The following is an 18064-nucleotide window of genomic DNA, read 5'->3' on the forward strand; positions in this document are numbered from 1 at the left end:
GTGCCAAGCGTGCAATACACGTCAACTGGTGAGTCTAATATTCTTTCACAAGTGCACCAATAATATTTATACCATTTTTTACACTAATGCAGTAGTCTGCATAACAGTAAATCTTATATTTTTTGTGAGAATAAAAATTCAAAGTGGAAAGCAAAAGAATATAAGAGGGGCCTTGAGACGTGACTAATGACTAGAGGAAATGTCATTTTAGTGCCAGGAATGTCTTTCTTGTTTATTCTGGACCCTATTCGGAAATTGGCATCTTTTGAAATTTGTGTGAAATTGGCAAAATTGCTAAATTCTGACCACTGTACTGGATAGTTGAATTTATAAATGGGTGGTTTCTTGCACCCATTCGATAGAAAAAATGGAGTTCTAGCGAAATATTCATGTTTTTTGTCGACTAGTACAGTGAAATTGGCCGAAAATGGGGCTCAAAGTGGGCAAAATCGCCGATGCGTAAACATCGCCGAGACCGCTAACTTTGCGAGAGCATAATTCCGTAAGTTTTCTATCAAATTTCAAACTTTTGGTGTCTTTATGATCGGGAAAAGATTCTCTATCTTTTCATAAGAGAAAATAATTTTTTTTTTTTTTAAATTTGGCCGACCCTGAGAACGAGTTTCGGAGAGGGCCTGTCGACCCTCAAAGGGTTAAATACTGACCAGAATTCCTCCCAGCTGTCTCCTGGACTAAATGTTAGTAGACATAACTCTGGGAGTATGGGCAAAGACCTGGCATTTACATTACTACACTGGTCAACTGCATTATTTACACATTTTAATTTATTTAATACCTCACTTTTACATGATAGTATTTTATCTTTTAGTTCATAATACAGATCCACATCCCTTTAACTGAAACCCTTGGGGCCAGTAGTGTTTTGAATTTCAGAATTTTTCGAATTTCAGAATGAAGGTGGGGTCTAGGGCAGCACCCCATAATCAAACATTAACACTGCAGCAAAAATGTATGAATACTCACACTAAGTGGGATAAATAAAGACTACAAATACTACTATGGTTTATTTATAGAGTAATATATTGATAAATGAAATAATGGGATAATTATAGACCAGGAACATGATTCTCAAGACAATTGACAGATGACATTTTTAAAGACTTCTTCAAGTGTCATCTGTCTTATTAACATAGTTTTCTGTCTGAGGAATCTCTCTTTAACCGAGTAAATTGCCATAATCTCTTGCTCACTAATAAATGCACAATGTTCAAGGCCAGCAATTAACTGATCACACATTTTCACCATGTTGTCTATGGGGACTTTTTCACCTGTGTTCACAATGTTATCATCATCATCACTACTATTCTCATGCTTATTTGTATTTAACACCATTTCAGCAATTTCACCATCATCTTCTCATCAGTGACACGAAATCCTTCAAAGTCTTCGTCTGTAGGTTCATTTACATCAACATCGTTTGATGTAACTCTACTTTCTTCTTTATTGATAATGTCAGATGCTTTCTTTTCTTTTACTCACTGTTACCTATGAACTACATGAACTAGCCAAAATGAATATTGGTGGTAGCTTACTCTGCTGGATAATAGGATACCTGTCAAATAGAGTATCCTCTGTCCTTTACCAAGGCTTCAGAAGTGATTCTAAAGAAATGTCTTTAGGTACACCACAGGTAGGAGTTCTTAGTCCCATGCTATTTAATATTCTGATTAATGCTCTCCTAAATGCTCTACCTGCCTCACCTAAACATATAGCTATAAGCTATGCTGATGATATCATGATCCATACAACAGGGCATAAGAAGATGAATACCATTCTTAACCCTTTGAGGGTTTTCGTCGTACTAGTACGTCTTACGCGTAGGGGTTTTTGACGTACTAGTACTCATAAATTCTAGCGGCCTCAAATCTAGTGGGAGAAAGCTGGTAGGCCTTCATATGAAAGAATGGGTCTATGTGGTCAGTGTGCACAGTCTAAAAAAAATCCTGCAGCACACAGTGCATAATGAGAAAAAAAAAACTTTGACCATTTTTTTGGAATAAATCAGCGACTTTGCAGTGTATTTTCGTATGGTATTTATTGTTGTATTCTGGTTTTCTTGGTCTCATTTTATAGAATGGAAGACATATTACAGAAATTGAATTGATTTTGACTGGTTTTACAAAGAAAGGTGCCTTGAAATTGAGCTCAAAGTAGCAGAAATGTTCGATTTTTACCAAACTTCAAAAGTAAACAAATCGTGCCAAGCGTGCAATACACGTCAACTGGTGAGTCTAATATTCTTTCACAAGTGCACCAATAATATTTATACCATTTTTTATACTAATGCAGTAGTCTGCATAACAGTAAATCTTATATTTTTTGTGAAAATAAAAATTCAAAGTGGAAAGCAAAAGAATATAAGAGGGGCCTTGAGACGTGACTAATGACTAGAGGAAATGTCATTTTAGTGCCAGGAATGTCTTTCTTGTTTATTCTGGACCCTATTCGGAAATTGGCATCTTTTGAAATTTGTGTGAAATTGGCAAAATTGCTAAATTCTGACCACTGTACTGGATAGTTGAATTTATAAATGGGTGGTTTCTTGCACCCATTCGATAGAAAAAATGGAGTTCTAGCGAAATATTCATGTTTTTTGTCGACTAGTACAGTGAAATTGGCCGAAAATGGGGCTCAAAGTGGGCAAAATCGCCGATGCGTAAACATCGCCGAGACCGCTAACTTTGCGAGAGCATAATTCCGTAAGTTTTCTATCAAATTTCAAACTTTTGGTGTCTTTATGATCGGGAAAAGATTCTCTATCTTTTCATAAGAGAAAATAATTTTTTTTTTTTTTAAATTTGGCCGACCCTGAGAACGAGTTTCGGAGAGGGCCTGTCGACCCTCAAAGGGTTAAATACTGACCAGAATTCCTCCCAGCTGTCTCCTGGACTAAATGTTAGTAGACATAACTCTGGGAGTATGGGCAAAGACCTGGCATTTACATTACTACACTGGTCAACTGCATTATTTACACATTTTAATTTATTTAATACCTCACTTTTACATGATAGTATTTTATCTTTTAGTTCATAATACAGATCCACATCCCTTTAACTGAAACCCTTGGGGCCAGTAGTGTTTTGAATTTCAGAATTTTTCGAATTTCAGAATGAAGGTGGGGTCTAGGGCAGCACCCCATAATCAAACATTAACACTGCAGCAAAAATGTATGAATACTCACACTAAGTGGGATAAATAAAGACTACAAATACTACTATGGTTTATTTATAGAGTAATATATTGATAAATGAAATAATGGGATAATTATAGACCAGGAACATGATTCTCAAGACAATTGACAGATGACATTTTTAAAGACTTCTTCAAGTGTCATCTGTCTTATTAACATAGTTTTCTGTCTGAGGAATCTCTCTTTAACCGAGTAAATTGCCATAATCTCTTGCTCACTAATAAATGCACAATGTTCAAGGCCAGCAATTAACTGATCACACATTTTCACCATGTTGTCTATGGGGACTTTTTCACCTGTGTTCACAATGTTATCATCATCATCACTACTATTCTCATGCTTATTTGTATTTAACACCATTTCAGCAATTTCACCATCATCTTCTCATCAGTGACACGAAATCCTTCAAAGTCTTCGTCTGTAGGTTCATTTACATCAACATCGTTTGATGTAACTCTACTTTCTTCTTTATTGATAATGTCAGATGCTTTCTTTTCTTTTACTCACTGTTACCTATGAACTACATGAACTAGCCAAAATGAATATTGGTGGTAGCTTACTCTGCTGGATAATAGGATACCTGTCAAATAGAGTATCCTCTGTCCTTTACCAAGGCTTCAGAAGTGATTCTAAAGAAATGTCTTTAGGTACACCACAGGTAGGAGTTCTTAGTCCCATGCTATTTAATATTCTGATTAATGCTCTCCTAAATGCTCTACCTGCCTCACCTAAACATATAGCTATAAGCTATGCTGATGATATCATGATCCATACAACAGGGCATAAGAAGATGAATACCATTCTTAACCCTTTGAGGGTTTTCGTCGTACTAGTACGTCTTACGCGTAGGGGTTTTTGACGTACTAGTACTCATAAATTCTAGCGGCCTCAAATCTAGTGGGAGAAAGCTGGTAGGCCTTCATATGAAAGAATGGGTCTATGTGGTCAGTGTGCACAGTCTAAAAAAAATCCTGCAGCACACAGTGCATAATGAGAAAAAAAAAACTTTGACCATTTTTTTGGAATAAATCAGCGACTTTGCAGTGTATTTTCGTATGGTATTTATTGTTGTATTCTGGTTTTCTTGGTCTCATTTTATAGAATGGAAGACATATTACAGAAATTGAATTGATTTTGACTGGTTTTACAAAGAAAGGTGCCTTGAAATTGAGCTCAAAGTAGCAGAAATGTTCGATTTTTACCAAACTTCAAAAGTAAACAAATCGTGCCAAGCGTGCAATACACGTCAACTGGTGAGTCTAATATTCTTTCACAAGTGCACCAATAATATTTATACCATTTTTTATACTAATGCAGTAGTCTGCATAACAGTAAATCTTATATTTTTTGTGAAAATAAAAATTCAAAGTGGAAAGCAAAAGAATATAAGAGGGGCCTTGAGACATGACTAATGACTAGAGGAAATGTCATTTTAGTGCCAGGAATGTCTTTCTTGTTTATTCTGGACCCTATTTGGAAATTGGCATCTTTTGAAATTTGTGTGAAATTGGCAAAATTGCTAAATTCTGACCACTGTACTGGATAGTTGAATTTCATAAATGAGTGGTTTCTTGCACCCATTCGATAGAAAAAATGGAGTTCTAGCGAAATATTCATGTTTTTTGTCGACTAGTACAGTGAAATTGGCCGAAAATGGGGCTCAAAGTGGGCAAAATCGCCGATGCGTAAACATCACCGAGACAGCTAACTTTGCGAGAGCATAATTCCCTAAGTTTTCTATCAAATTTCAAACTTTTGGTGTCTTTATGATCGAGAAAAGATTCTCTATCTTTTCATAAGAGAAAATAATTTTTTTTTTTTTTAAATTTGGCCGACCCTGAGAACGAGTTTCGGAGAGGGCCTGTCGACCCTCAAAGGGTTAATGAAGTTCAAGCAATTTGTAATCGACTAGGCCTCATAATATCTTCCTCTAAAACAAAGATCTTAACAAGCAAACGACATCCCCCACCCATCTATTTGCAGGGTGAAATCATTAGCTACGTTAAAACTTACAGATATCTTGGTGTAGATGTACCCTTTAACAAATCCACTAGACCACAACTAAACAAGAAATGCAAAGCTAGGCTAAATACTCTCAAAGCTGTTGCTGGCTACAATCCCAACTATGGTGCTAATGTGAGAATCGTGAGAATGATGTACATAGCCTATGTTAGGTCCTTAATTGATTATGCTGCTCCCATGTTGATATTAGCTAGAGAAAGTTCTCTCCGACGCTTGGAGTTAATGAAGCTCTCAGGATTATTCTTGGCTGTCCCAGATCTACAAAAGTTCTTAACATGAGGAAGGAGCTTGGTATTTCTAGTATCAGTGATAGGATTGTTGAAATTAACACTGTACTCGGTATTAGAATGTTGAGAAACGAACCAGACACTGTCACAGTGAATCTTACCAAGTGTCTAGAGGTAAATACACACAGATCTAAATGGATTGTGAAAACGTGCAATTGCATTAAGTTTTATAACCTACATGAACTGTATCACTGTAGGCAACAAGAGCATTTCACCCCTCCATGGAAGATGTGTTCATTTAATATCACATACCTACAAGTCCCTCCCAAGAAGCTCATTGCTAGTAATCCCTTCCTTAAATCTCTTGTTAGAGCAACTGCTCAAGAAGAAATTTCTCACCTAGCCGGTAGTAATAAGTTATCACAAGTTATATACACTGATGGATCTAAACAGGAGTCTTCTGGCAGGGCTGCATCTGCTCTTGTTGCCACCTCCCTAGTTAAGAACGATAATAAATTTGTTGAGTTAGGCATAAGAATTAACAACTGGGCGTCTACACTGCAAACTGAATTGTTTGCAATCCTAATGGCACTAAAGCTAACCTATGACATTGAGCTTGACTCTATCATCATTACTGATTCTATGTCATCATTGAAGGCTCTTGACTCATATAATGACTCCAACAACATGCTCATTGGGGAAGCCAGGTATAGATACTCAAAAATTAGGGACAAAGGAATTAATGTACAATTGCTATGGATCCCATCACACATTGGATTACTCCTTCATGATAAAGTTGATATGTTAGCCAAGAAGAGTACCCAGAAGGAGAATGTAGAATATAACTTTGGTATAACTGTGTCTAGCATTAGGAATAATATTAGGAGAGAAGTAAATAATGAAAATGATTGTTATAGGAATGCAGTTAGAAGCCTGAGTAGATCTATAACCCACTATGATAACATGAACGTAGATAAGTATGTTTATGGAGCAACTTGCAATGTGAACAGACTGACTGATGTTGTAGTGGCCAGGCTTAGGCTTGGTTACAAGTACTTCTGGCAGTTTGGGAGACACACAGATGATGATCAAACTAAATGTAAATTATGTGATCAGGCATATGGTCACTATCTTGAACACTATGTGCTTAGTTGTCCACTTATTGAGGAATACAGAGACAGACAGTATAATAACCTATGTGACATGTCAAGATATCTTATTAATGAAAATAAGATACCAGATATACTAAGCAAATTTCCTAAATTTGCTTGTAACAGATAAGTGAACTATAGATATGTAGATATAAATCCATATGTATTCCTGTTAACCCTTTGGGGCCTAGTTCCTAGGCCTTTTGTGTATCCATATGCTCTCGCGCTACCATCCACAGGATGGATATGGGGTGCACAATAAACTAGCCACTTCGGTGGCAAAATCTAAATCTTACCCATAGGGGTATCTGCAGCTCTTTTTGATATTTTCACAGTGAAATTAAAGTCACAAAATAAAAACCAAAAACAAAATAGTACTGTGGCACCTTGACTTATGAGTATTCAAACTTATGAGTTTTCCGAGTTACGAGCTGTCGCTCGGTCAATTTTTTGCTTTGAATTGCAAACGAAAATCCAAGTTACGAGTGAGCTTCAGATACATCGCCACTCGCAGGAGATACAGAGGAAATATCAAAAACCTCGATAATAACCAATGTGTAACATCCTTTCAATTTTGATACCACTGGTAATGTCATCCTGCCAGAATGTTCTATAACATACACCCTGAGTAAAGAGAAACAATTCTGGAACGTGTAATACGTGTTCGGCAGGCCAGCTGGTTGGGTGGCCAGCTGGTTGGCTGGCTGATTTGCTTTGGCTGTTTCTGTCTTCTTCTGTCTGTCGGTATCTATCTCTGTATGTGTCTCTGTGTGTCTATTTCTGTCTCTGTCTATCTCTGTCTCTATCACTGTCTCTGTCTATCTTTCTCTATCTCACAGGTACACATAAATACAGTTATATAAGCATAGTGTAAATTACTTAGGATAACCCCAAAAAATCCAGGCAAAGTGCAATACTATGCTTGTAGATATAAGGTGTAATAAGCGTGACTGGCAAGTAATACACATTTTCACTTGTTCAGGAATCAGACGTGACGACTCTGCATCATGTGTAATACCTGTTGGTTCATGAGTGGCTCTCTCTCTGAGACAGAGAGACAAGTAGAGAGATAGGAAGACAGAAACACAGGCAGACAGAAAGACAGATAAGCAGAGACAGAGATAAACATAGACAGAGCTAGACAGACAAAGATATAGAAACAAGCAGATAGACAGACATGTTTATGTGTAACAGTGAAAAATAAAGCCAAGGCAGTGCATGATCATCAAATGTCACCACTGCTGCACTGTCAGCAGTTGAGTGACACTCATCTTACACCATGCTTCAAGGATTTCAAGCATTTCTAAAACATTGCTGGGACCTAGCAGAGAAAACAATAATCATTTCTTATTTATAAATATATTTTTCTTATTTAAAAACCTGTAACCAAAAAATTGGGGTGGTTTTTTGGGGGCTGGAACAGATTAATGGCATTTCAGTTAATTTCAAAGAGGGAAATTGATTTGATATACAAGCAAATTGAGCTACCGGCTTGGTCACAGAATGAATTAAACTCATAAGTCAGGACCACCATATCACCGAACATCAGATGCTCGTGTGAGCACTACATGCACTGAGACACAATGGAAATATAAACACAAATGCAGTATAATGTGATCCTTTATTGACAACGTTTCACCCACACAGTGGGCTTTTTCAAGTCACACACGGATCTACCTGGGGTTGGAAGGTACGAGAGTATTTATAGTCATGTTCAGAATGTTGAGGTCAGGTGGAGAATGCTGCATCTGATGATCTACCGGGTGGGGTTATAGAGTCTTGGGTAGCTTGGCAGGGGTATTGGACAAGTTGTAGACCTTCTGCAGTGTTCTATGTTCTTATGTGGGATAGCGATGAAGAAGTTTCTTGGCGAGTGGTTCAGCTATGTTATAGAAGCCATTGTTCTGGTTGAAATTGTTGGTTATAGAGATAAGCGATGATTCCAGGATTCTTCTGTATTGAGTGTTGTCTTCTGTGGCTATAAGTCTTGAGTTTCTGTAGTTAATTAAATGGTTGTGTGAATTGCGATGTTGTACAGGCATTCCTTGTATCGTCAGTCCTGCTTGCATATTGGTGTTCTGAAATGCGTGTTTGGAGGTCTCCTGATGTTTCGCCCACATATAATTTGTTGCAGTCATTACAAGGGATTAAGTATACCCCTGCAGAGGATGGAGGCTTGTCCTGTCTACTACTGGTGATGTCCTTGATGGTCGTGGTTGTGGAGGTAGATACTTGGAATGATGTTTTGGCAAAAATGTTGGAAACATCGCCAAACATTGCCAAACATGTTTCCAACATCTTTGCCAAAACATCATTCCAAGTATCTACCTCCACAACCACAACCATCAAGGACATCACCAGTAGTAGACAGGACAAGCCTCCATCCTCTGCAGGGGTATACTTAATCCCTTGTAATGACTACAACAAATTATATGTGGGCGAAACATCAGGAGACCTCCAAACACGCATTTCAGAACACCAATATGCAAGCAGGACTGACGATACAAGGAATGCCTGTGTACAACATCGCAATTCACACAACCATTTAATTAACTACAGAAACTCAAGACTTATAGCCACAGAAGACAACACTCATTACAGAAGAATCCTGGAATCATCGCTTATCTCTATAACCAACAATTTCAACCAGAACAATGGCTTCTATAACATAGCTGAACCACTTGCCAAGAAACTTCTTCATCGCTGTCCCACATAAGAACATAGAACACTGCAGAAGGTCTACAACTTGTCCAATACCCCTGCCAAGCTACCCAAGACTCTATAACCCCTCCCGGTAGATCATCAGATGCAGTATTCTCCACCTGACCTCAACATTCTGAACATGACTATAAATACTCTCGTACCTTCCAACCCCAGGTAGATCCGTGTGTGACTTGAAAAAGCCCACTGTGTGGGTGAAACGTTGTCAATAAAGGATCACATTATACTGCATTTGTGTTTATATTTCCATTGTGTCGGTATTTTATACCATTTATTTCCACTGAGACACAACTGATGCCTGCCACTCTGGCTGTCAGTGCTGGGTCATGCTGCCACGTGGCGGTGTGACCCAGCACTGAGATGACTGATGCTTCACACTCCATGAAAAACTTTGGTTTTCGGAACTTTTCAAATTTCAGAATTTCTGATAAAGGGATGTGTACCTGTATTGATTAATGAATAATTCTCTTTCATTATCATCTGCTCAATTCACCAGCAGATCTCCTTCATACTCTTTGTAATACAATTTATATGACACATACCTATTCTCTAATGATTCCAAATATAATTCTAAATTAACCTTGTTCACAGTTTCTTCTGCCACTAATTCCAGACATTTATTATAAGCTCTGGTCACATGACCTTTTTTGCATTTAGTGGTGCCTTTATACCTTTAATTCTCATGGATTTTCCATTTGCATTAATTACATTAACCTCATCCATAGTTCTTTTATGTATTAGATTCAATCAATGAACACTGGTTGTACAAATTATACAATGATACTGGATATAATTATTACAATATGCACCAAATATCCTAGCCAAATATTTCCTGGCTTAGAAAATTAACAATTATAGAAATTACAGTCCTAGCCATGCTGGGCTTAGCAATTAATTTATATAATAATTACAAAAGTCCATTAATACAGTGGTCCCTCATTTATTGTCGTTAATCCGTTCTTGGAAGTGCAACGATTATCGAAATACACTATTTTCGAATCAATTTTCCCCATAAGAAATAATGTAAATACAATTAATCCATTCCTGACACCCAGAAGTATTAAAACAAAAAAATTTTTTACATGAAATATAGATGTAGTACAAAATACAATGGGACATGATGAATGAAACATTAACAGCATAACACTTATCTTTATTGGTGATTCTTCTTAGTGTATGGAAGACTGGAGGAGGAGAGAGCTTGGATTAGTTACTGTTTGGAAGGGGAATCCCCTTCCATCAACACCTCAGGTACCAAGTTTTTTCTGGGGTTACATACTTCTCTTCTCTGTTTCTTAATGCCACTAGGACCAGCTTGAGAGTCACTGGAGTCCTGTCTCGCAAAAAAAGTGTCCAGAGAGCTCTTGTTTCTGGCGTCTTTTTAAAACTTCCCTAAAATGGGCCAAGACTCTGTCACTGTATAAGTTGCCGATATGGCTTGCAACATCCTTCTCAGGGTGATGTTTCTCCATAAATCTTTCCATCCTACCCCACATTTCAAAAATCTCCTTAATTTCTGATGAAAGCACCTTCTTCCATCTCTCTTCCTCCTCCTCTGCAGCAAGATTCTGAGATGTGATCTGTTGCTGTTCTTGCTGAAGCTCTTGCAGCTCCTCAGTGGTTAGCTCTTCATTGTGTTCCTCCACCAATTCTTCCACATCCTCCGAACTCACATCCAACCCCATGGAACTCCCCAATGCCACAATAGATTTCACAACTGACATAGGCTCATCAGGGTCAGCCACAAACCCTTCAAAATCCGTCTTGTGTACACAGTCTGGCCACAATTTTCTCCAAGCAACAACAGCTTCCTTGATTTCCTTTTTCTTTGTCACGATGGAAGATATGGTTGTATGGGGTTTGTTATACATCCTGGCCAGTTCGGCCACACGTACGCAACTTTCATATTGTTCAATGATGTTTTTCTTAAATTCAATCGTATTTCTCACCTTCTTTACCAAAGGCTTGGCACTAGGAGCTTTCTTTGGAGCCATGGTAGTTTATTTAGCACTTGCAAGCACTAAAACGAATGGAATATTATGAAATATTTCGTAAGAACAAGTGAGGGGACCATCACTCACTGGTAAACAATGGCACACTGGCTAGGAAGGGAGGCCGAGGCGGCTCAGAGCCATGAGTACGCGTCCAGGACGAACAACGATTAGCGAGTCAACCGACCATTTGCGAGCCAATGTTTGGACGAAAATAACGTATCGATTTCCGAAAAGGATGACTATCAAGCCTGACGATTATCGAGGGACCACTGTATTACAAATGTATAAGAAATACAATTCCAGCCCCACTGGGCATGCAAATTCAGTTAATCACAGCAACTATAATCCACTATACAAACACCATTAATTAATTAATTAATTAATTTATTTTCACTTATATGTGAACCCAACAATCCATTTCTTTCACTCAAATCATTAACCCTTTCAGGGTCGAGAGGCCCTCTCCTAAACTCGTTCTCAGGGTCAAAAATTTTTCAGAATTTTTTTTTTTCATATGAAATGATAGAGTATCTTTTTCCTATCATAATGACACCAAAAGTATAAAATTTGATGGAAAACTTACGGAATTATGCTCTTGCGAAGTTAGCGGTCTCGACAATGTTTGTGCATCGGTGATTTCGCCCACTTTGAGCCCTATTTTCTCCCAATTCCAGTGTACTAGTTGGCAAAAATCATATCAATTTTGCTAGAACTCCATTTTTTTCTATTAAATGACTACAAGAAACCACCCATTTACCGATTTCAACTATCCAGTAATTTTTCCAATTTCACACAAATTTCAGATGCCAGTTTCCAAATAAGGTCCAGAATAAACAAGACAGACATTCCTGGCACTAAAATAACATTTTCTCTGTTCATTAGTCATGTCCCCAGGCCCCTCTTACATCTGTTTTGCTTTCCACTGTGAATTTTTATTCTCACAAAAAATAGAAGATTTACTGTTATGCAGACTACTGCATTAATGTAGAAATGGTGTAGAAATTGTATAAATAATATCAGCGCACTTGTGAAAGAATATTAGACTCGCCAGTTGACGTGTATTGGACGCTTGGCATGATTTGTTTACTTTTGAACTTCGGTAAAAAATGGATATTTCTGCTACTTTGAGCTCAATTTCAAGGTACTTTTTATTATGAAACCAATCAAAATCATCTTAATTTCTGTAATATGTCTTCCATTCTATAAAATAAGACCAGGAAAACTAAAATACAACCAAAAATACCATACAAAAATACACTGCAAAGTCGCTGTTTTAAACCAAAAACATGGTCGGAGTTTTTTTTTTTCTCATTATGCACTGTGTGCCACAGGATTTTTTTTATACTGTGCACACTGACCACATAGACCCATTCTTTCATATGTAGGCCTACCAGCTTTCTCTCACTAGATTTGAAGGCGCTAGAATTTAGGCTTCCTATACATCAATAACCCTGGTGAGTAAGCCTTACTAGTACATTGGAAACCCTGAAAGGGTTAAATTAAATTCTCTCTGATTACATATCCGAGTTTGTTAGGACCAAAGGGTTAGTAATTATTTGAGAAATTACCTGCATGATGTTTACAGGGTATTTATTACCTATATTGTTACATGTAAGTAATTTGGGTGAGGTAAGTGGGACTTAATCACAGTAGGTCACAGGACTGTCACTCCTTCGATGCCCACTCCTTCACCACTCTCACACAAGTTTGACCTATTATTAAATTAATAATTACAATATCGTTCTATTTTAAATTTGTATTTTTATATTACTAGTTTATACATAGTTGTACTTTAGTTCATTCCAGCACAACACATAGACAACATCAACTTCATTATGTGTAGTAGTGACTATACTCTATATGACCAAAATACTCTAGCTATATACTTATCCAAGCTTCCCACCACTACAGATATCAGTACTAGAACTCAACACATAACTCAGGATATAAATAACCATAATTTAAACCTAGAAGATGATTGATCACGTTGACCCTGATCTAAACCTCCATAATCTGACACCCAATCAAAACCTATTGGAAAGTAACTGCCTTTATTACACAGCATCACAAGCCAGCACTATCCTAAACAATGCAAAAAATCTATCAGTACTTAACTACAACATCAGGTCCTTAAGCAAACACTATGATGACCTCCTGGCACTCCTTGAATCACTAAAGACACCCTTCTCCTGCATTATTCTTACTGAGACCTGGCTTAAGCAGGACACAATAGATATCTACCCTCTACCAGGATACACAGCAATTCACAACTGCAGACCAAACCAAGTTGGGGTGGTATTGCAATCTATTACTTTAACCAACTATCTTGTATTAGCACCACTTGCTTTAGTGATGAATATGGGGAATACATTTTTGCTAATTTTACTGTAAAAAAACTTAAGACACCTATAACAATCGGTGCCATTTACCGGATACCTCACACAAACATCCCAAATTTCAGTGAGAAATTAAAGTCACTAATAACAAACAGACAAATGAATAAGCACCACCTTCTCTTAGCTGGAGACTTCAACATCAACCTTGGCTTACTAGATGATCAGCCTGTAATTGATTTCGTCAACAATATGAACAACAATCTTCTCATACCAACAATAACTAAACCAACCAGGCTCACTGAGACAAGTGCAACCATAATAGACCACATATGGACCAATATACTAGCCCCCCTTAAATCAGGGATAATCACAGATAGCACTACAGACCACTACCCTACCTTCCTCCTGACAAACATTAATAAACCACCACTTGAATACAACAAAGTCTCATTTAGACTCCATGACGAGGCCTCAATAAGGAAGTTCACAGCTGACCTAGAGATTGTTGACTGGCCTACAGAATTCTCCAAGACCAATGGTATTGATGACTGGAATGACATTTTCCTTAACAAATTACTTAGACTATACAACAAACATTGTCCTATAAAAACGAAACAGATCACAAACAAACGGCTTGGTTGCCCATGGCTAACCAGCACCATTCTGAAATCCATTGACATGAAACACCAATATGAAAAGCAATATAGACAAGGCTTAATACACAAAGATATTCTTAAACACTATTCATCAGTTTTCACCAAAGTAATAAAGAAAGCCAAACAACTATAGTACTCCAGTAGATTCACAGACACTAGAGGAGATATAAAAAAGACCTGGAAAACACACTCTCAGATTCTAGGGACCCACAAACTGAGAAAAACCAAGAATATTGTCCTAACTAAACCTAATGAAACACCACTACATCCCACTGACACAGCTAACAAGATAAACGACTTCTTCTCAACCATAGGATCTAATCTCACCAATAAAATCCCACATACCAATGCCCATGCCGGGGACTACCTAGATGGGAATTTCCCAAATTCCTTCTATCTTGCACCAACTGAACCCTTGGAAGTCACTGAGATTATAAAGTCACTTAAAAACAACTCAGGGAATCTGTCTAATGTCCCACCATTACTGTACAAGCGAGCGGCTCATTTCCTTTCGCATGCTATTTCATTACTTTTTAACAAGTCACTAGAAACTAGCACCTTCCCGAAACTACTCAAGATGGCAAGGGTTACACCAATACATAAAGGTGGTGACACTACAGACTTAAACAACTATAGGCCAATATCAAACTTACCATTGCTATCCAAAATCTTTGAGAAACTCGTGCACAGGAGACTATATTCATTTATAACAGCACAAAACATACTCAACCCCTGCCAATTTGGATTTAGGAAAAATAAAAGCACAAATGATGCAGTCATAAAAATGCTAGATCTGCTTTACACAGCATTGGAAAATAAGGAATATCCACTAGGAATTTTTATTGACCTAAGAAAAGCTTTTGACACAGTAGACCACGACATCCTACTCCACAAACTTGGCCATTACGGTATAAGAGGCCATGCGCTTGCTTATTTCAAATCTTACCTTACTAATAGGTATCAGTATGTTACCATTAAAGACACAGCATCAACAACACGGCCACTTGATACTGGTACATTGATACTGTGGTACATTATTATTATATATGTATTATTATTATTATTGTATTATACTACTATTATATGTATTATTATTATTATTATACTTATTATTATTATTATTATTATTACATTAAGAAACATCTTTCCATCATACATTGCCCAACTTTCAATAAGATAGTCCAACAAACAAATGAGATACAATTCTCTAGATCAAGGACAAGAGCCCCTCACCAGCATCAAGGCACCTGTCTTGAGGTCTGCTCACTTATGGAAATTTTGCTCGCTTATGAAAGGAAAAAATTGACCCATCGACTGCTCGTATTTGGAAAAACTCGCATGTGGATGCGCTCGCAAGTAGAGGTTCCAATGTAGCGTGGCCTGTATATGATATGAGGACCTCGTTGTTAGAAATGGTTAATGGGAATATTTTTACTGAGACTAGAAAAGGTTTTCTCCTAACCATATTTTATACATATTAACTTACAATTTATATAGTAGGTGGATCACCCCACAGTGCTTAACAAATAGAACCCTACTAGCCAGTGAGAAATCTAAATGAAAGGACAATGGCATACTTCCCTGTGTGAGTGATGGCGTAGATTCCTTATTTTCCACCATCCACACATAATTCATGAGGTCCTGCAAATTTTCTGTCCCAATAATTCAGCAGGGGACATTAATATGGGTTCCTGTTACAAATCCAGGCCAAAACACCCCATTATGGCCTCGATGACATCAGATAATTAGACGATTGTAACACCCAGTGTACACACATTAAATTCACTGTGATGTCCTCCTCCCCCTGTATCACTCTGCAGCTGCTGCACACCCTCCTTTGCACAAAATTTCTTGAAGGGCCAAATCAGCCTAACATTTTAAAACACAGTTACAGTATTATATTATTCATATTTACACATGCTGAATTTAGGAAAATTATAAAAAAAATTTCCACGTTTTATATATACTTATACAGTGGAACCTCAGTTTTTGTTTGCCATGGTTTTCGTCGAATTCGTTTTTCAACAACTTTTTTCTTCAAAATTTTCTCCTTGTTATCGTTCATTACCTCAGTTTTCTTCACATTGACAGTGGTCTGCCGTACCAAATGTGTCCTCCCGGTAGAGGGTGATAGTGATGGTGGTAGAGGTGGTAGAGGGTGGTAGTGATGGTGGTAGAGTGGTGGTGACCGTGGTAGTGACAGTGGTAGAGGGTGGAAGTGATGGTGGTGGAGTGTGGTAGTGATGGTGGTAGAGGGTGGTAGTGATGGTGGTAGAGGGTGGTAGTGGTTGTGATGGTGCCATTGATTGTGGTAAAGATAACCTATCCTCCCTCTCCCCTCCTCGCCGTCTTCCATACGCCAACAAGAGTCTTCAATAAAGATAAAAGTGATGTTAAATGTTCATTTATCCATTACACTAGTCCTTTATATTTATTTCTCATTGTTTTCTGTATGTAAAACTATAGTTATTCTCCATAAAATGTATTTTTTGTTAATACTTTTGGGTGTCTGGAACGAATTAATTAGATTTACATTATTTCTTGTGGGAAATATTGTTTCAGTTTTCGTTGAATTCGGTTTTCATCAGACTTTCTGGAACGAATTAATGACGAAAGCCGAGGTTTCACTGTAATATAAATATAATTTGATGCAATTGAAAGCTCAGAAGCCACTGTTATGTACAGGATTTTAGACAAGATTCAAAATGAAGTGAGTAATTACTGTACTGTACTAAATTTAAAAACATTGAAGGCAGGACAATTTATTTTAATTCGGACATTGTTTTCTATTATTGTATATTGACAGTGATCAAACTAATGCATAAACACTGTAGGCCTGAATAATTGGTACTTCTTTCTTAGGAAGAAAGAACTACGAATTCTGGTACATTTTCTCACATTATTATTGTTTTCCAGAAGCAGCAGCAGTCACAAGAAGGGGAGCAGCAGGTGGAGGTGACGACATGTGTGGCTGAGCGAGTCACACAGGAGTGGTCCTTGTCACAGGATGGTGCAGTGGCCCATGGAAATCTCTGTTTGTCAGTTCTTTCTCCCAGAGATGCTCGGGTCCACGTACTACCGTGTCATGCAGGACCCAAGCAGGTGAGTCACAGGTACACATTCTTAATGCTCTCCCTGCAATACAACCCACAACAGTTAGTTAACACCAGGTACCTGCTTACTGCTAGGTGGACAAGTGCAATATGTGTAAGGAAATATGTTCACTTCCACTCATGCCAGGACTGAACCCCAGTCACTTAATTGTGAACCAAGGGTTTTACCACTCAGGCCACAAATCAGAACTCAACTCTGTAATTACGTTGCCCCAGAATTAATTAATCATTTATAGATACATAATTAATACTTAGGGATATTTCACAACCACTCTTCTTGATCAGTACTAAACTGCATTGGTAATGACAGTACAGAGTATTGTAGAAATCAGGGTAGGGAAGGGATGAGGAGTGAATTTGCAGATATAGTTTATTCTGTAAGGTTTTTAAGCTTATATAGTACTATGATGAATAAAACGCATTTGCAACACTTGAATATCTCTGCTGCAAATAACATTTCACCTGCACCACAATCTACTTCAGTCAAATACTGGAAGCAGTAGAATTCTGGAAGCAGTAGTAGTAGGGGGTTAGTCTCTCAATCCTAAAGCATAGATAGGCATACCTGGAATATGCCTGGAGGGTGTCCCTGGGGTCAGTGCCTTTGTGGCCCAGTCTGTGACCAGGCCTCAT

At 37.7% G+C, this 18064-nt stretch overlaps 1 protein-coding gene across 1 annotated transcript in view; it reads left to right on the forward strand.

Annotated features, from left to right (window-relative positions):
- Positions 1 to 18064, forward strand: part of LOC128691982 (polypeptide N-acetylgalactosaminyltransferase 14) — a 194903-nt gene that overhangs the window by 160783 nt on the left and 16056 nt on the right. The window contains exon 16 of the mRNA XM_070085357.1: positions 17235 to 17420. Within this exon, the coding sequence (XP_069941458.1) occupies positions 17235 to 17420 (186 nt within the window). The remainder of the gene's footprint in view (positions 1 to 17234; positions 17421 to 18064) is intronic.

The sequence above is a fragment of the Cherax quadricarinatus genome, chromosome 15 (genome assembly GCF_038502225.1).
Source record: "Cherax quadricarinatus isolate ZL_2023a chromosome 15, ASM3850222v1, whole genome shotgun sequence".
NCBI classification, from domain to species: domain Eukaryota; kingdom Metazoa; phylum Arthropoda; class Malacostraca; order Decapoda; family Parastacidae; genus Cherax; species Cherax quadricarinatus.